This window comes from Lasioglossum baleicum, chromosome 7 (genome assembly GCF_051020765.1).
Source record: "Lasioglossum baleicum chromosome 7, iyLasBale1, whole genome shotgun sequence".
Taxonomy (NCBI): domain Eukaryota; kingdom Metazoa; phylum Arthropoda; class Insecta; order Hymenoptera; family Halictidae; genus Lasioglossum; species Lasioglossum baleicum.
The window spans coordinates 905,635-926,317 of NC_134935.1; the positions used below are offsets into that span (position 1 = coordinate 905,635).

The following is a 20,683-nucleotide window of genomic DNA, read 5'->3' on the forward strand; positions in this document are numbered from 1 at the left end:
AAATACAGACGTCGAGAGAAGCATGGCTAAATCTAGAGGCCATATATCAATCGAGAGGACCGGCGCGAAAAGCGTTGCTGCTCAAAAGGATAATATCGAACAAAATGGCCGAAGGAGGAGACTTGAGAAGTCACTTGTTCGATTTTTTTGACACTAACGACAAATTGGCCGAGATCGGAATCGAAATAAATGAACAGTTACTCTCGATACTATTATTATACAGCCTGCCGCCTACTTTTGAAACGTTTCGACGAGCAATTACTACTCGGGATGACATACCGAAACCAGATGTGCTCAAAATAAAAATAATGGAAGACCACGAGTCGAGAGAATAATACGAATCAAGTACCGAACAATACTGAATATCGACGACAATCGAGTCAGGTAACGAATACTTGGAAGGGATCGCGAAACGCCACGTATAAAAGGATTGAATGCCATAGATGTCACAAACTCGGACATATGGCGCACAATTGCAGAGTAAATCTGCATAGACCACAGATATCAAAACAACGTGAGGATGGAAATTATAGCCAAATTGAACCGACTGAAGAAATTGCTTTGTTAAATGCAAAAGAAATCACGAAGCAACCAACAACGTGGTGTCTAGATAGTGGCTGCTCATCGCACATGGTCGCTGACAAAAGTTTATTTAAAGAATTGACTCCAGTTGAAAAATCGCTAAATCTGGCAAATAATAAGACAACTAAAATAACAGGAGTCGGAAATGTGAAAATGACCATTAGGAATCACCGTCAACCACTCAAGGTAAATTTAGATAACGTATATCATGTTAATGACCTTCGTACAAATTTACTTTCAGTCGCAAAAATAGCCAACCAAGGGTACAAAACTGTGTTCGGAAAAGACGACGCAAAAATAATAAACAAAAAGAATGAAGTGATGATGACGGCAATAAGGAAAGGTGACCTATATTATATAACCGGTGAGAAAGAAGAGGCTAAGTTATTACATGAATCCAACACGAGGAAACCGATCAACGAGATCGAGATGTGGCATTATAAACTCGGTCACATAAATGAACGAGATTTAAAGCAGATGATAAGGGACCAAAAGGTGCATGGACTAAATATTAAAAAGATAGACAAATTACCCCAATGTGAGATTTGTGCAAGAGAAAAAGCCTGCAAATTACCATTTGCAAGATCTGAACTCGGAAGAACGAAAGATGTACTCGAGATTGTATATACTGACGTGTGGGGACCAGCACGTTCTGCATCGAATTCCGGTGCTAAATACTTCGTGATTTTCATGGACGATAGGTCCAGATGGTGCGAAATCGAATTCTTGTAAGAGAAGTCCGGTGTTTTTGAGGCATTCAAAAATTATAAGTCACGTGTGGAACGTCAAACCGGAAAGAAAATCAAATACTTGCAGAGCGATAATGGGAAAGAATTCTGTAATCGAGAATTTAATAATTTTCTAACGAAGGAAGGAATCCAACGCAGACTGACAGCAGCCTATACTCCGGAACAAAATGGCGTCGCCGAAAGATTTAATAGGACTTTAGTTGAGATGGCAAGATGCTCACTACGCCAAAGTAATTTAGGCCCACAATTTTGGGCAGAGGCAGTGAATACTGTATATATTCGAAATCGCTGTATAAGTAAGTTGTTCCGTCGCAACGGATCGTAGTCCTACACAAAGAAATGTTTTTCCTCGCAAGAAATTCGTTAACGGAAATTCTCCTTTAAACATAAAGAACCATGGCATCTGCAGTGAACCGTACTGCCGCGCGAAATAAAGAGCTTAAGGGTCGACTTCGTATTTTATTTATGATATAGCCGTTACCAACCGTTTTTCGGATTAGAAGATTATTTATGCTACGGTCACTCAGGTACGGCCAAATGTTATTTTGTACATCCGGCAATTCTCGGAATACTTACTTCGTCCCGGGCTAAGAATATTCACGGTCACTCAAGATACAACTCTAAAGAACCCTCGCCGTCATAAATTACAACCCCAGATGTGTAACCCCAGATGTGTACGCCCGCGTTCGCTAAGCTCAGTCCAAGGTTAAACATTCAATTCTTTAAGGATACGGTCAAGGGGCGACAGTCAACCGTCGAGCGACGTCAATTACCGCTCTTGCCTTCATACCAGGTAGCACCCCACTCTTCCTTCCGACTAGACCAGCCTCTCAGTCACCATGGAAGGAAGTTTGAACAATTAAGGGTGTCCTGATTGGTAAACGACGAGTTGACTGAACCAACCCGGACAGTTCTTTCCCTCATTACAATAGATTCTACTTCCCTTTCCTCGTCTAAGGTCAACCTCTCCACCCACGAGGAGCCTAACCGACCTCTCGCTAAGACCAACGTCCAGTACTTTCAGCAGTTCGTTTCCGAATCTCTGAACGAGTAACACTGACCAGTCTTGCTTGAGCGTCTCACGTGATTGCTGCATACACGATCAGCACATTTCACTACAATACAGATCAACACGGTTTGATCTGCGCGCGTCTAAGGCAGGATCTGTTGGATTAGCCTTACTGACGAGTTCACCAACAGATCTCGAACGAAACGCGATTCCTCCAGTCAATTCCTTATCCACACGATCCGTTATTTAATTTGAAATAGTTGTCTAAGATTAGTTTGGCGGGCAACATTCGAACAATCGCGAACCCATTTCTCTACAATCGAACATTTTGAAATCGGCAGTTCCGCGATCGAACATTTGGTCCTTCGAGCCGGATCCGGTGGCCTAGTGGCAATACAGTGCAGTGCAAGTACGAACAATCCAGTGCGAACAACAACAACGAGATTGGAGGAATCAACGAGCCTTAGCCGTCATCAACAATCAACATCGTCCATCCAAAACAGCAGACGTTCAGATCAGCTCAAGGTAGGCACGTTACATTGAATTAACCGATCAGGAACCACACGTGACAAATACCAGTCAGAACTCTTCGAAATGGCTAATTCAGCCAAATCAACCGTACGCATTCGCGCTCTCAAACACAAACAACGTGTTTTCAAATCCAACTTGACCAACTTCACTAACGAGCTAACAGAATATCAAGATTCCGCGACCGCGCGTACAAAATTACGCGAACGAATAGATCGTCTAAGAAAGCAATTCAACGGTTTCAACGACGCACAAGATGAGATAGGGCATCATGAAGATTTCGATCAGACCGAGACTGAACGCAAGGATGTAACCACGGTGTACGATGACGCGTTAGCTAACGCGATACAGTTGTTAGAAGGTTTCGAACCGACCATTAGCCAATCGACAAGAACCGTGACAGATTCACCGGCACCGTCCACGTCGACTAGCATAAGCGGGGTGCATCTGCCAAAAATGAATCTTCCAATATTCGACGGTCGCCTTGAAAAATGGCTACCCTTTAAAGACGCGTTCTTAAGTCTAATACAAAAACACACAGGACTAACAGACATACAACGGTTCAACTATTTGAGACTATCGGTATCGGGACAAGCACAAGCCGCCATCGAATCATTCACAATGAGCGAGGTAAACTACCAAGCAGCATGGGCCCAATTAATGGAAACTTACGATAATCAACGCGCACTCGTTCTCCGACACACCGCACTACTGCTCGAAACGCCGGCAATGCCAAACAGTACGCCCGACGCGATCAACAATCTAGTAAACCACCTTCAATCGCACATCCGTTCGCTGCAAACCCTTGGCCGATCATGGGAGGACATCGCGAATGACTTTATTATCAGCATCGCGATCGATCGTATGGATTCTGAGACGCGCCGAACTTGGGAACAAACATTTTTGGATACGCAGATGCCTCAGGCAACAGCGATGTTTAAACACCTTCGTAACGCATCGCATCAAGGCAGCTCTCGCGCGTCAGCAGTAAACCAAGTCAGAACCGCGTTGCCAGAAACCCACCGTCCGTCGACAAGCACGCGATCACGACCCTCGAAAGGATCCTGGACATCCGCGACGAGATCGAAAGAGATCTCATCATCACCTGTACCTCGAAAACGAACATTCGTGACAACGACTTCTGAACAAGCATGCAAGTTCTGCAACTCGCGAACGCACAAATCCTACGCGTGTCCTAAATTCATGAATATGACAATCGACGATCGCTGGGCAGCCGTGCGAACCGCGAGATTGTGCCAAAACTGCCTGCAATCAAATCACAAGTTCGAGAACTGCGTCAGAGGTCAATGTCGTATGTGCGGACAGAGACATAACACTCGACTTCACACTGACCAGAAATCTACAATTCCAACTGCAGAGGCCTGACTAGCATCGGGAATCGCCAGACAGTTATCGCTTCCTACTCGTACTTTCTTGTCAAACGGAATAACGAACGGTCTGTTAACCACCGCACGAATTTATATACTAGATCGCGATCGCAATCCGATATTGTGCCGTACGCTGATCGACACGTGTTCCAACGTCCTCATCACGGACGAACTCGCGAAACGATCGGGCTTACCGACGACCCGTCAGACAGCAGTCATTGAAGCTTTAAATCAATTGAATACCACATCAAGCAGCCTCGTGACCGCCACAGTCAAATCACGATTAACAAATTATCAACGAACACTAACGTTTTGCACAATCCCACGGATCGCAGGGACAGTACCAGACAATCAAATCGATCGAGCCGACCTTCATATACCAGCAAATTTGCCTCTGGCCGATCCAGACTTTCATCACCCGGGAAAGATTGATATGTTGCTCGGGACCGGACCTGCGTTGTCATGCCTCAGCATAGGGCAAATCAACCTATCAAAACAAACCAACGTTGATCTTATATTACAAAAGACCCAATTCGGATGGATCTTAGGAGGTGATTTCGTCACGACACCACGAATGAATCATCGAACCCTTTCTACCAACGTAAATTTCGAACTACAAAGATTCTGGGAAATCGAGGAAGGAGCCGTTAAACAATTCCGATCACTTGAAGATCAAGCTTGTGAAAGTCATTTTACCGCAACCATGAAACGCAACGAGTCCGGTAAATATATTGTAGCATTACCCTTCAATGAAAAACGGGAACAACTCGGAGAGTCATATTCGCGCGCCTTCAACCGTTTTCGAACGCTTGAACGAAAGTTAGAACGTGATCCGGAATTAAGAGATCAATACACAAAGGTGATAGACGAATATCGCTCACTCGGACACATGACACGCGTGACGAACACGCACGCACCAGGGTTTTATTTACCACATCACGCAGTCATAAAACCAACGAGTTCAACAACCAAACTCCAGGTCGTGTTCGACGGGTCAGCCAAAACAAGCACGAATCTCTCGTTGAACGACACCCTTCGAATCGGTCCCACGTTGCAAGACGACCTTCTGTCGCTACTATTAAGATTCCGAATGCATGCGTACGTTATTACCGGAGATATCGAAAAAATGTATCGTCAATTCCTCGTTCAACCCGAAGATCGCGTTTACCAGAGAATATTATGGCGAGACGCACACCAAGAAATCAATACATACGAATTAAACACTGTTACGTTCGGGCTCGCGCCAGCTCCCTATTTAGCCATACGATGCTTACACCAATTGGCAGACGACGAAGCACGCGATTTTCCGGAAGCAGCGGCTCGAATTAAGAAAGACCTGTACGTCGATGATTTATTGACCGGTACAGATTCGCTAGCGGAGGCGAAGAAGTTGCAACATCAAATAATCACCCTATTGAAAAGAGGCGGTCTCAATATTCGACAGTGGGCGTCAAACGAACCGAGGTTGTTATCAAACTTAAGTAAGGAATTAATCCATCCAAAGATTCTCGGTGATGAATCCACCATGAAAACATTAGGAGTATCATGGGACGCCAGACACGACGCGATTCGATATTCAGTTCAACCTTCCGCAACCACGGAAATCACCAAACGAACCATATTATCGACCATAGCAAAGATCTATGATCCACTCGGGTTACTCGGACCCATTACAATTGTTGCCAAAATATTGATGCAACAACTATGGACCTTAAAAATCACTTGGGACGAATCTGTCCCAGTCAACATCCACACAGAATGGATGAACTTCAAGGGTGACATACAACAACTCAACAATATCGAATTTAATCGTTTGGTGAAACTAAACAACGCGAGACAAACAGAAATACACGGGTTTTGCGACGCAAGCGAAAGAGCCTACGGCGCCTGTATATGTATACGAACAATTGATAAATTCGGGTCCATTCACGCTCATCTACTCTGTGCCAAATACGAGTCGCACCACTTAGCCAAATCACATTGGCTCGACTGGAACTGTGCGGTGCAGTATTATTAGCTACCTTGTTCCAAACCACGCGGAATGCATTGACGTACAATATCGACAAGACCACTTTCTGGACAGATTCAACCATCGTCTTGGGTTGGTTGCGCAAGCAACCGTTAATTTTAAAGACGTTCGTCGCGAACCGAGTAGCCGATATCCAACGGAAAACAGATATTCAATCATGGCGGTATGTTCGGTCAGCAGACAATCCAGCCGACCTTATTTCTCGCGGAATCACCGCAGCCGAGTTCAACAACAATGCGCTTTGGCGTAACGGACCTGAGTGGCTCTCAAAAGAGCAAACGGAATGGCCACCCGCAAGATTCACTAAATGTGAAGAATTACCGGAATTGCGTTCAGTAACCTGTCTAGTCAGTTCGACCATCCTAACTGATGAGATCTTGATGCGATACTCGTGCATACACAAACTCCGACGAATCGTAGCCTATTGTTTACGCTTTCGAGTCAAGGATCAAAACACAGGGACTTTATCTCTTAAGGAAATAAAGGATTCTAATAAACGAATAGTAAAGCTATTGCAAGCCGTCACCTTTGCTCAGGATATTCACGATTTAAAAGTAGGAAAATTGTCAAACACCAGTAAATTACAACCGTTGTGTCCATTTCTCGACGGCGAAGGAATCCTGCGCGTTGGTGGACGACTACAGAATTCCTCGTTGTCCTTCGAACAAAAACATCCGATATTATTGCCTCGGGGACATCACATTACTAGACTTATAATACGAGATTCGCATCAGAAAAACCATCATTCAGGGATTACAGCCACACTCTACGACGTACGACAGTTATATTGGCCAATCGACGGAAAAAATACAACACGCCAAATCATTCGGGGCTGCATCAAGTGTTTCCGGATGAACCCCAATCCCGTCGATTATGTTATGGGCAACCTACCTGCCGCGCGCGTCACCGAAGGTCGCCCGTTCCTGACCAGCGGCATAGACTATTGCGGTCCTTTTTTCATAAAAGAGCGGCAATTCAGAAATCGAGTCCGAGTCAAGGTATACGTGGCCGTTTTTGTTTGCTTTGCAACTAAAGCCGTCCATTTAGAGGTCGTCAGCGATTTGACAACAGAAGCATTCATTGCCGCTCTCAAACGATTTATAGCGCGACGAGGAATTTGCAAGAACATTTACTCAGATAATGGTACAAATTTCGTTGGCGCGAACAATGAGTTAATCGCACTTCAACAAACATTTTATAACTGCCAAGGAAATTTCGTGGCATTTCATGCCAGCGTTATCACCTCATTTCGGTGGATTGTGGGAGGCCGCCGTCAAATCATTTAAACACCACATGAAACGAGTCGTCGGCATAGAACTGTTCACACATGAACAATTTACTACATTCGTTATCGAGGTCGAAGCCATTCTCAATTCGCGTCCTCTGACACCTCTCTCGTCGGATCCGAACGACATGTCCGCTCTTACTCCGGGCCATTTCCTGATCGGTGGTTCTTTGACGTGCATTACCGAGACTGATTTCAGCCAAACGCTATCCAATCGCCTGTCTACTTGGCAACATATCCAGAAGGTCAAACAAGATTTCTGGAAACGATGGCACAAAGAATATGTTCATCAGCTTAATATTCGTCCCAAGTGGACCAGGGGAGGTCACGAGATCAACATCGGAACTGTTGTACTTCTGAAGGACGATTCTCTGCCACCATTGTGTTGGCATCTAGGTCGAATACAACAAATTTATCCAGGGCCAGACGGGATCATAAGGGCAGTAACCGTTCGTACCATCAACGGCACGTACACGCGAAACGTGAAGAGGCTAGCGCCTCTTCCTAATTCAAACAGCGCACAATCATCCAGTGCTGCTGTCTCAACATAAACCAAGTGAGTCAATGTCTTATATTGTATTGATCGATCGAACCGATCAACGAGGGGGAGCATGTTCCGTCGCAACGGATCGTAGTCCTACACAAAGAAATGTTTTTCCTCGCAAGAAATTCGTTAACGGAAATTCTCCTTTAAACATAAAGAACCATGGCATCTGCAGTGAACCGTACTGCCGCGCGAAATAAAGAGCTTAAGGGTCGACTTCGTATTTTATTTATGATATAGCCGTTACCAACCGTTTTTCGGATTAGAAGATTATTTATGCTACGGTCACTCAGGTACGGCCAAATGTTATTTTGTACATCCGGCAATTCTCGGAATACTTACTTCGTCCCGGGCTAAGAATATTCAGGAGGAATATTTAGCCCTAGTAAGAAACAATACCTGGGAAATTGTTGAGAGACGCAAGGACTGCAAAGCGATTGGAAATCGTCTAGTACTACAGACAAAATCTCATGGTCATGGTACGAGAAAGAAGGTCCGACTTGTCGCCAAAGGTTGCGCACAACGATTTGCAATAGACTATACTGAAACTTATTCCCCTGTAGTAAAAATGTCAACGGTAAGAATACTGTCTGCAATAGCTGCAGAAATGAATCTGGAAATCCACCAGATGGATGTGATAATCGCATATTTAAATAGCGAACTGGACGAGATGGTATATATGGAAATACCAATTCAACTAGGACACGTATTAACAAAAATAACAAACGGTAAGCCAGTTGGAAATAAACAAGAGAAGGTTAGTGATAAGAACATGTTGGAAACCGCTGAGAAATGGCTGGAATCAATAAATAGCGGAGGTGACAAAGTCTGTCTATTAAATAAAGCACTGTATGGACTAAAACAGTCAGGGGTACAGTGGTACAAAACTCTGCAACGAGAGTTAATTGAAATAGGTTTAGAAGCCAATCCTTACGACAAGTGCCTGTTCAGCGTACGAGACAATCATGATATATTGTTGCTGGCGATGTACGTCGATGATATTCTAATCGCATCGAATAGAAATGACTGGATATCAAGAGTGAAGAAACACTTAACTAGTAAATTTGCCATGAAGGACCTCGGGATAGCAAGCAAATGCCTGGGGATAGAATTTAAACAAGATTTAACCAAACATGAAGTATGTTTGACGCAGGAAAAGTATGTGAACCAACTTCTGGAGAGGTTCGGCATGTCGGAATGTAAAGTTGTACCGACACCGATGGAAATAAACTGTAATTTGCCGCGCATGGACGGGAACATTGGCAAAAATGATCGCTTTCCATACCAACGGTTAATCGGATGCCTTTTGTATCTTGCAATATCCACGAGGCCAGATATTTCATTTGCCGTTAACTATCTAAGTCAATTTAATACGTGTTACCAGGAAATACATTGGAAAGCTGCCAAAAGAGTTCTACGATACTTGAAGGGTACGTCAAAGTACGGTATCGTGTACAGAAAGTCCAGTAGAAGCGTGATTGGTATGGTGGATGCTAATTGGGGAGGCAACCTCATCGATCGACGATCTACCACTGGATATGTGTTCATACTGGCTAACGCATCAATATGTTGGTAAACGAAGAGACAACGAACAGTGGCATTATCAAGCACTGAAGCCGAGTATATGGCAATGTCGGATGCCGCGAGAGAAATCATCTATTTACAAGGAATGCTCAAGGAAATAGGATTTGACAATGAGCGCACAATAATTCGGAATGATAGTCAAAGTGCTCAAATATCAATCTACAGCCAGGTGATACAGCCAAAATCGAAACATATTGACATTAGGTATCACTTTGTCAGAGACGCTGTAGAAAATGGTCAAGTCCAGTTTGAATACACACCAACAGATCAGATGCCAGCTGATGTCCTCACAAAAGGTCTCAGTGGACCTAAACATCGGAATTGTTTAATTGGAATGGGTATGAGACTCTGTAATTAATTATGTTATGCTATACATGTTTTTCTGTTCTAGAGATATAACTTTGAGGGGAGGTGTTAGGAAATATAAAAAAATGTTCATATCCAAAGTAATATCCGTAACAGGAGAAACCTGTATTACCGACCTGCCTATCATAGGATAATGATTGACAGATTGTCTAATGGATGGCGCATATTATAAACAGACACGGATTACAAATAGAGCGGTTAACGAAGAGCGCGCCTTCTTCCTCTCTGTGTCCTTCTCGGAGTTCTGTAAACAGCTTGTCTGTCGCGTCGCATTGCTTTTGTACTATATTACACTTATAATTGTTTGTTAAAAGTATATATATATATATATATGCGCATATAAAATACTAGTGTGTTGTTCGCAAGTGGGTGTGATCATTTATTCTTTTCTATCCTCAAGAGTTTCAATAAGAATTTATTGTTAAAACGATTATTTAAATAAATAAATATCTGTAACGACCAAAAACATAATATATATATACACGCCTTGAATAATACAATATTACTAACAAGCATCCGATGCGATCAAGCTACTCGATGCGATCAAGCTACCCGAACATTCAGATGTCTCGAGTACTCGCCCGAGCCCGCTCGACTTTGTCCGGCTCGACTCGACTGTCGGGTACCCGTAAACGGGAACCCGCACACTCCTAAGTTCACACGCATCCGCGCGGTTGAACAATCAAAAACAAAAATCGCGTGGTCGAAAACGCGCGGTTTCCGCCGTGTCTGAAGTAGGGCTATATGAGGACGTACAACATTTATGCGGTAAGCCACCAATACGTATTACTTATTATACATGTACAATACATAGAACCGAACTATAACTGATGTAAAACCAAAAAATATCAGTTACAGAACTGCAAAACCGATGTGAGACCGATACGGGACATATTATAGGTTCTGAAGTCAGAAGAACCGGAACCGAAACCGAAAAATAACAGTTATAGAACCGTTATAATATCGGTTCTCAGGAACCATATCCGTAACCGATACAAGCCAGAACCGATATTCTCATAACTGTTATAACATTTTTTCGGTTCTCATAACTGTCTCAAGAACCGGAATCGATATCATAACTGTTTTCAACCCCTGCAGTAAATATGAATGTCATACATTCCTTTCTACTAAAATGAAATGGAAATTGTAACCAAGTTTTAAGTATAAAAGTAAATATAGATACATAAAAATTTAAATTTTCTTCCTTCTTCTGTGAAATTATCACAGAAAAAGAAGCTATAGTTATTGTAACTATGATAAAATAAAACCGACGAAATGTTGGAACAAAATTCACTCGTTTCGTTGTTTTACATAAATTAGCCATTTTATATCCCCCTTTGTAATCTTCTTGGTATCATTACTTTATAAGATGCAGTGTACTTATAAAAAATTCATTGCTGCCTCAAAATAAAATTTCAGTTTGCAAAAAGTGTGGTAGTTATCGTATACATTACTATTTAAACTTTCTTTTGTCCGCCACAGTATCTGTGTGTTTCCAATCTAAATCGATTTCTAATTATGTATCGAAGACAGTAGAAGTCTGCAGCCATTTTGCTATTTGTCTTACAAAAAATTTAGATTACAGAAATGTAAGCCAGAAGATAAATCCGTATACGTATTCGACGTAAGACTACAGAAAGTTTGATCAACCATCGATTTCGATCAATCATATCATCAAACTTTGTCAAACTTTTAACTACAATTTACGTTTTACATTTTGTGGGAGTAGACCAATCACCCAATGTATTTTTCTGTCTCACGCCTTACGCTCGTAGGGCTCCAGAGCCGTACGCCCTCTACGCTAACGAACGATAAATGTTGGAACTAGATCCACGAAAGTGATCAAACACAAATGGCTAACGAGTTGTGTCTGTGATGTTATGACCAGAGTTGGACAAAAATGTTTATCTACATAAAATTTTTATTTACGGGTCATTCCATGCGAAATCGATCACTTTTTGCAAGCACCATCGTCGATTTTGTTCTAAATGAAATATGTTGTAGTCCATGTGAAATGAGGGGGTGTTTAAGTCATCATTCTGCCGGTTTCGAATTTTTTTTAGAAATGGCAGGCCTTCAAAGTTTTCAATTTTTGCCCATTTCGGCGAAAACAGGCCTCACTTACGAATTTTTATCTCGAGAACTGTGTATCCGATTGAGCTACATTTTTTTTGTTTCATTCGAAAAGGATTGAACTATTACAAAATAATTTTGGTAATTGTTTAGAAAGAGGGTCTCATCTCAGATTTTCATCATCTTGAAATATGTTGTCAAGGTCATCATTTTGAACAACTTTTTCCTATACATGTTACCGCCGCTCGATTTTAGTTTTCGAGATATTCGCAAAAAACTATTGCTAATACTGTATTGAATTTTTCGTATTCCTGCACGCTCTGCAGCAACGTAAGCCTGTCCCTGCGCGGCGTTTGTTTCCATTTTGCTTCTAAACACGCTGCGGAGATGAGAGAGAAAACAGGGTCTCAATCTGGCCATACATATATATGGTGAGCTTTCAGTTTTGAAAGACATCCTACATTTTCGTAAACGTGGTCGGGCCGGCCTGACGGCCGGCCCTCTCCACCCCGCACCGCCTAGTAGTAGTAGTAGTAGTAGTATAGTAGCAACAGTTACTGCCGGGGAGGGGCGGCTCGGCAGTCCCTCGCTTCCTCAAGGCACACCGGATCTTTCATCACCAGTATCACAATTGGCGCTGCCGGCACTCGGCCCTTTTTAGCGGGTTACAGTTATCCACGTTTTTCAGCCGTCCCGTCTGTTTTACTCGGCCCGAGCCATCTTCAGAATCGCCGACTTACTAGACGGGTCGGTCATCATTTTTGAGACGGGCCATGCTACCTAATTTGTCAGTTTTTGAACTGTTTTTACGGCTCGGTATGAACGTCGGGCCCCCTCACCTTCAGACCTGCAGGGTGTCTCGCCTGCCCTGTCAGACTCTCCCTCACTTCACCATATTTTCATGTCGAATGTGTCAAGTTTTGAATCCCGCCCCTACTCTGTTTCCGGATAGTCCAGAAACCTGCCCACGCCCTCCCCTAGGGCTAATCCCTCCACCAGGGCTATGCGTCTATTGGGAGTACAAATGCAGAGGACCGCGTATTATTTGACCATTGGGAAAAAGTTATTGGTACTTCGGATCCAATCCAACTTCATCGAAATCACGGCTGGGCCGAGATATCAATTCTATTCGGTCTTCACCTGCCGAACCTACTTCGCGGTGGGGTTGAGATGGAAGAGTTCACCAACATCACCGAAATCTGTCTCCTGAGCAGGCTTGCCATATTCCGCGCGTGCCAGGCCCCTTACCGCTGCGCCCCTCGCCGCGCTACTACGCTGAGCTCGCCCCACTCTTCCCACTACACTGACACGTACCGCGTGGCGCAAGCTAAGTTAACGGTACGCGTCAGTGTTAGTGGGAAGAGTGGGGCGGGCTCAGCGTAGTAGCGTGGCGAGGTGGGGCCTGGTATCGCGCGGAATATGGCAAGCCTGCTCCTGAAAGATTTGATATCAGGTTCATCGAGATCGAGATCGAGATCTTCCTTCTTGGGTGGGCTTGACACATCCTAGAAAATATGGCTGATTGTTTGGATGTGACCATCATCCTCTATTCTGGTCGGTGTTCAGCTATTAGCTCCGTCCACCTGGCCTTTCCCTTAAAGGTTTCTTAATTCCGTTTGCGTTTTTTGATTCCGTTTTTAGTAGGGTCCGTGCCCAGTTTCCACAGTGGTATTTACAATTTGTTTGCTGACCACCCCTTTCTTTACTCTATCCCCCAAACAGAGGAGATAGAGCAGCGGCGGGATGGCCAACTTGGGCTTCTAACAGTTCACCGATTCCCTGGATAAAGGGGAAATTGTTGCCATTGGTTGCCCTATGACCCCGACAGTAGGTACCGAGCCCGTAGCAGAAGAAAAAACCACCTTGGAAATTTATGCCACACACCCGGGAATCGAACCCTGGCTTTCCTGCTACGAATCAGACACTGTACCACCTGAGCCACTGACCCGCCTCCCCCCACCACCTAACCCTAACTAATTCTGATGGCATAATCTTTTCATTCTACAGGGTGTCCCAAAACCCCTTCAAGTCCGGTAAATGGGAGGTTCCTTAGGTCATTTGAAGCAACATTTTCCTTTGCACCAATGTCAGCCATGGCTTTGTTTAGGAGTTATTAACGAAAAACACGGACCAATCAAAGCGCGACCTAGATGTTTTTGATAGTGATATTTAAACTAATCACTAGACTGCGGATCTTTATGTAAAATGAAAGTTGGCTGCCGCTATTACAAGGGACAGGAGCCAGACAGATATTTGATTCTTACTGTGATCATTTTAAGAAGTTGAAAATAATACATTGGTGTTTTGAAATTATTTTAATCTCTCTAGTGTCTTAAAATGCACCTACTCATGTTTGCTACAAATGCAGAAAATCCGCAGTCTAGTGATTGCATTACCTGATACTTGTGATTTGTGCAGCAGGACAAGGGATATGGCAATTATTATTAGTGCATAACTATGTGTTGACAAATGTGAACAGTGATTGTGAGTGTGGAAAAATTTCAAGGCATCTGTGTGAAATAAACATACGAATTATTTATCGATTCGAAAGTGAAAGTGAAATTCTGGATCGTCGACTTGACCGCGCATCCCTTAGGCCTTCTACCACCGGCTGTGCAGTTTGTCGACCTGGCCGTACGTCCCTTAGCTTTCGGTACTGTCGTATACCTGAAGACATCTGTGCAGTTCGTCACCGAGTGACCCAGTGACACACATTTCGAAGCAGCAAATGGATTTACGGCTGAATAAGTAAGTTTTTAATACAATCAGTTTCTGCTTCTTCTCTCGTTCGGGTAAAGTTGCCGTAAGTCGGGTAAAGAGATCCACCCATATGAATTGACAAGTAAAGTTCTTCTGACCGACAAAAACTGTAAAGGGTAATGTTGTTCAGAATCATGGTCTTGACAACATATCCAAAGCTCATCCAAATCGGGGAGGATTCACATAATCTCGAGAAACTCTTGTTCGTTACGGCATCGCGGCGTTACACCACGCTCGTCTCCCGGCGCGCCAGACTGAACGCGGCATCGCGCGTCTAGGTCGCGCTCTGATTGGTCCGTGTTTTTCGTTAATAACTCCTAAACAAAGCCCCGGCTGACATTGGTGCAAAGGAAAATGTTGCTTCAAATGACCTGAGGAACCTCCCATTTCCCGGACTTGAAGGGGTTTTGGGACACCCTGTATATAGCCGTCATACAGACTTTGAACTAGTAATGGAAAAATCATGAGATCAGAATTAGTTAGGGTGAGGTGGCGGGGGCGGAGAGGGCCGGCCGTTGGGCCGGCCCGACCACGCATACGAAAATCCAGAAGCACCCTATATATGTATGACTAGAATGACACTGTGTTTTCCTTCTCATCTCCACAGCGTGTTTAGAAGCAAAATGTAAACAAACGCCATGCCGGGACAGGCTTACGTTGTTGCCGAGCGTGCAGCAATACGAAAAATTCAATACAGTATACGCGATAGTTTTTTGCGAATATCTCGAAAACTAAAATCGAACGGCGGTAACATGTATAGGAAAAAGTTGTTCAAAATGTAGAAATCTATAACATATTTAAATTTCATCAAAATCGGAGATGAGACCCTCTTTCTAAACAATAACCATAATTTTTTCAACCTCGAAAATCAACTTTATAATGTCGAAAAATTTGAACAAATACTTCTTTTACTTTTTTTCGATGCGTGGTCAGAAAGATTTAAATTTTGAAAAAAATATAGCTGTATTCCTTGAAGTTTTTCCATTAAAATGAGCCCTTGAAAGAGATCGAGCCATAAAAATTGGCGTCACAATGAGCTGATGAAGGACGCCGTGTTACCCCATTTCAGGTAGAGACGAGTCGAGCGAATTTTGTTGGCTCCATCTTTTTCAAGGGCTCATTTTGAAGGGGAAACTTCAAGGAATACAACCATATTTTTCCAAAATTTAAATCAGTCTGGCCCTCCATCGAAAAAACGTAAAAAAAGAATTTGTTTAAATTTTTCGACATTATAAAGTTGATTTTCGAGGTTGAAAATTTATTTTGTAATAGCCCAATCCTTTCCGAATAAAACAAACAAAATGTAGGCTCAATCGGACAAACAGTTCCCGAGATAAAAATTCGTAAGCGAGGTCCATTTTCGCTGAAATGGGCAAAAATTGAAAACTTTGAAGGCCTGCCATTTCTAAAACAATTCGAAACCGGCAAAATGATGACTTAACCCCCCCCCCCCCCAATTTCACATGGACTACAACATATTTCATTTAGAACAAAAGCGACAATGGTGCCTGCAAAAAGTGATCGATTTGGCATGGAATGACCCTTACATAAAATTTTTGCCCAACTCTGGTCATAACATCACAGACACAAGTGCTTTCGTGGATCTAGTTCCAACATTTATCGTTCCTTGAGCTTAGAGGGCGTAAGAAAACCAATTGAACCAGTTGTTACTGTATGAGACACGAAACCCCATATGGTGATTGGTCTACTCTTATACCTCGTCTGTGAACATACGTTACTGTCGGTCAGTATTAGAGACATAGATAAAGCGTTTGATATAATAAATGGCAGTTACTTACGCGACGACCTGACGATCCATTTAGGCTTCTTTTTCCAATGGATAAAAATGAAGTAGACAGGTATACCAGATAAGATAATGATCACCCCAACACCCACTTCCCAGGGCGATACATAGCAAGGAACCGTTACCAAGAATGCGCAGATAATAAAAAATATGATTGGCAACACGATTGAGACCTGTGAACAGTTGAAAAAAAGTATTTATTGTACACCGCAGTATAGATTTCTCCTTAAAACTAAAAATTAAACATTTTACGGTGAATCATTGTTGTTGGATACAGTTAAAATTTGAGGTTATTCCCTTGGATTCTTGGTGTGTGTGTTTCAAATGTTGGTATGCCTGCAATGAGCGTTAGCGGTTTGTATGTTGGCCGCGTGTATTTGAATGCGACTGACAATGAGTCGGTAGTCGCTAGTGATCGGTTATGTTAAACGGTCACGATTTTGTACGAATCCTTAAACGCGTCGAACTACGAACTGTATATGTACATCCGTACATCACTTATTTACGTACAGTTATATTAAATAACTTCTTTTTCGTTTGCTTCCAAACCTTTCGGAACTTTTCTGTTTTCCAACCTTTACAATTGTATTAAGAATAACTTAATTATTATTTACTTATTTACTTTTTTACTTATTATTAACTTCCCGATTTTATAGGGAAGTTATTGTAATGACCCCGAAAATCGAAAATCGATTTTTTAGCAGATCTTCACGTTTCATGGTCATTGCAGTCATTCTAGACTATTTTAAGCAAAATGTTCGTATGTGTGTGTGTGTGTGTGTGTGTGTGTGTGCGTATGTCTGTTTCTATGGTATCAAATTTTTCGTTAACGTTTTCTGAAAAAGTAACAACGCGATCAGAATGATGAATGATGCAATCGATGTGCCCCGTCGTAACTTAGAGCTGATTAGATTTTGGTCCATATTGGTCAAGTAGTTTTTTAGATTTTTAGTTTTTTTCGAACGGAGTTGATTCTACAATGCAATTTATACGAGAGAATGGAAAGTTTCCACCGAAGAAACAAACGTAATTACACAAAAAAATTTTTTTTTCATTTTTCTTAAATTAAAAAAAATTTTTTTAATTTAAAAAAAAATTTTTTTTTTGTACCTTACGCTAATGTTTCCGCTTACAATAATCGAAAATTATCCCAATGCAAGAGTGAGTTAATCATCTCTACTCCCGAGAATACAGTTTCAAAGAATATCGATGAAAGTACAAAAAAAATTTTTATTACAATCTTTAAAAAAACAATCAGTTCAAAACGAATTATTAACTGAGATTAAATTGAAAATTAATATAAACAATATGATAATTATTAATAACATTAATGTTGAAAACTGATTGGTTAATGGAGCACACATGCGGAATATTAAAATTTATTACTTTTCAAGAAAATACTAAAATTCCGTCTATATTGTGGTTAGATTTTCAATTGGCCAGAGTAGGAGTGAAAGTAAGAACTCGTTATCGTGATTATATGAAAAATGCAAATATTCATCAAAATTTGCCACCAATAATAAAAATATCGAATCAAGTAAATATGTCGAGTGAGGAAAAATATCAAATCACACGTAGTCAATTTCCAGTGGTTCCTGCTGAAGCGATTACGATTCATAAAAGTCAGGGACAAACATACGAGAAAGTATGTTTGGATTTTAAAAAATCAGAAAGGCGAACTTTACAAATTTTGTATGTAGCACTGAGCAGAGTTTCAAAATTGAGCGCGGTTTATATATCTTGGGACAATTTAAATTAACAGTATCGAAGAAAACCAAGGTCAATACTGCTAACCCGGATAATGAGGAGTCGTATCGTTTGCGAAAAACTATAATAATTAAGACAATTTATTTTGCAACATCAGTACGCTATAACAAGGAACCAAGCGAGCAACGAGTCTACGATGTTCGTTTAAGGCGACGCCATATAGCAAACATCTTGATAAGTAGAAAACTATTGAATTTCCCTGAAAACGTATAATCTTCTTAAAACGTACTAAAAATAATGATAATAATATACTGCAACTAACGAATCGGGAAGTTCTTTGTGTGGCTCGTGGAGAGTCACACACCAAATCAAAAAAACATTAATAGCTATAGGTACTACTAGCCATGCGTACCACTAACCCTTTCGCAAGAGCAGTCCTATCCGCGAGCTCGCGAAGCGAGCGAGCAAAAACAACCCTACTCGCGAGCGAGCGAAGCGAGCGAGCAACAATAACCCTCTAGTTTAATTATTATTTTAAGTTCTACAACGCCATAAATTTATAAAAAATCTGCGGTCTCCACTAATAATTATGTAGCATGTATAGAAAATTCTAGAAGAAATTCAGATCGACAAGCTTCTAAAAGCTTCTAGAAGCATAGTTTGTAGACGGTCGACGTGAGGTAGCGACGTAAGGGGAGCGCGCGAAAAGACGAATCGCGCTTCACGACCGTTGTTGATTTCACGTTCGCGAATAGTAACGAATTTATATAAATAGAGGGTTCACGGAGGGACTCGGCCTATTTGCTATTCCGAGAGAGGACGAGGTAAGGACCACGGCCGCTCTTGGTTAGCAGTAGCACCCCGGCAGGAGAGTACGGCGATAATACCTGGACGCCTGTCGAACGAGAGAGAACGGGTCAACTCCTGGCCGCTCGTCTCGACAAGGAGAGTACGGCGATAATACCTGAACGCCTTGTCGAGCGAGAGAGGACCGAGCACCTTCTAGTCGTTTGACAGAGAGAGGATCAGAGAGTGTTCCTGGCCGCTCGTCTCGACAATGTTACGAGCCAGGGCCGCGAGCAGCACGAGTGGCCGGGAAGGGTTGTTACCCTAGGAATATGATATAAATTTGTTAGTTAAGGAACGCGGAGGAACCCAATGCGAAATTGGGGAGCCGCTAGGATTATAGACAGCGAGGACGAACCTGACGCGAAGTCAGGGAGCCTCTAGGAATGGAGTCAAACGCAGACGAACCCGATGCAAAACTGGGGAGCTGCTAGGAGGTTGTATAATAGCACAGACGAACCAGATACGAAATCAGGGAGCTGTTAGGATGCGGACGAACCCAATGCGAAACCGGGAAGCCGCTAGGTTGGATAAATCTCTGTTTGGACAATTGGAATGTCGCGAAAGAACCTCATGCTTAATCAGGGAATCGCTAGGATAATTAGTAAGCCTCGTAACTAGTATAATTTAATTGATAAAATCCGAGCGGTAAGATTGTATCATGTGGGGACGTTCAATTACTTGATTAGGATATTGGACAATAATTATGTAAGATTTAAATCGTAAATTGAATAATACGTTCGTAAACTCGAAATGTTTTAATACGAAATTTGAATTATAACAAATACAACTAATTAAATTATCCCGTCTGAATCTCCGTCTGAGATCAAACACGTCTTTTCGTTTTCGTACGTCGAACCGGAATGACAAAGAAATCGCATATTACAAATATGAATAACGAAATCGATAAACATAATAACAGATATCGAATCGTCGCGTCGTTAGTTACTAACGTCGTGACGATCAAGGGAATTCTCGCCGCTCAGAGATGGCATCTCCCTACAATTATGGGTTTAAGGAATTCGAGTTAATTATTAAAGAAGACAAATATATCCTTACTATAGATCAAAAGGAATATCAAAAGGAACGAACGTCCGATCTCACTGGTAGTTGACTTCCGAGACGCAGCACAACGCGACACTATTCGTGATTACGACAGTACTAGCCCCAGAGAGTACAAATGCAAGGGCTTATGTGGCCCTGCAATGACGGGTGGTACTTGTCAGTACCCTTCAAGTGAACATTCGTATTTTGTCAACGACCAGTTGGTCGTGCGTTCGTTTGGGTCCTTCCAGAGATGATATTGAACACCAGTTCGTCATCCGTAGCACCAAGGAGAATACGGCGGAATAGAGAGAGAGAGAGAGAGAGAGAGAGAGAGAGAGAGAGAGAGAGAGAGAGAGAGAGAGAGAGAGAGAGAGAGAGAGAG

General features: G+C 42.4%; 1 protein-coding gene across 11 annotated transcripts in view; it reads right to left on the reverse strand.

The window, feature by feature from the left end:
- LOC143210726 (Y+L amino acid transporter 2-like) overlaps nucleotides 1–20,683 on the reverse strand; it is a 694,702-nt gene that overhangs the window by 160,884 nt on the left and 513,135 nt on the right. For all 11 annotated transcript variants that reach the window (XM_076427860.1, XM_076427853.1, XM_076427855.1 and 8 more), the window contains one exon: nucleotides 16,697–16,874. In XM_076427860.1, coding sequence (XP_076283975.1) covers nucleotides 16,697–16,874 — 178 coding nt within the window. The remainder of the gene's footprint in view (nucleotides 1–16,696; nucleotides 16,875–20,683) is intronic.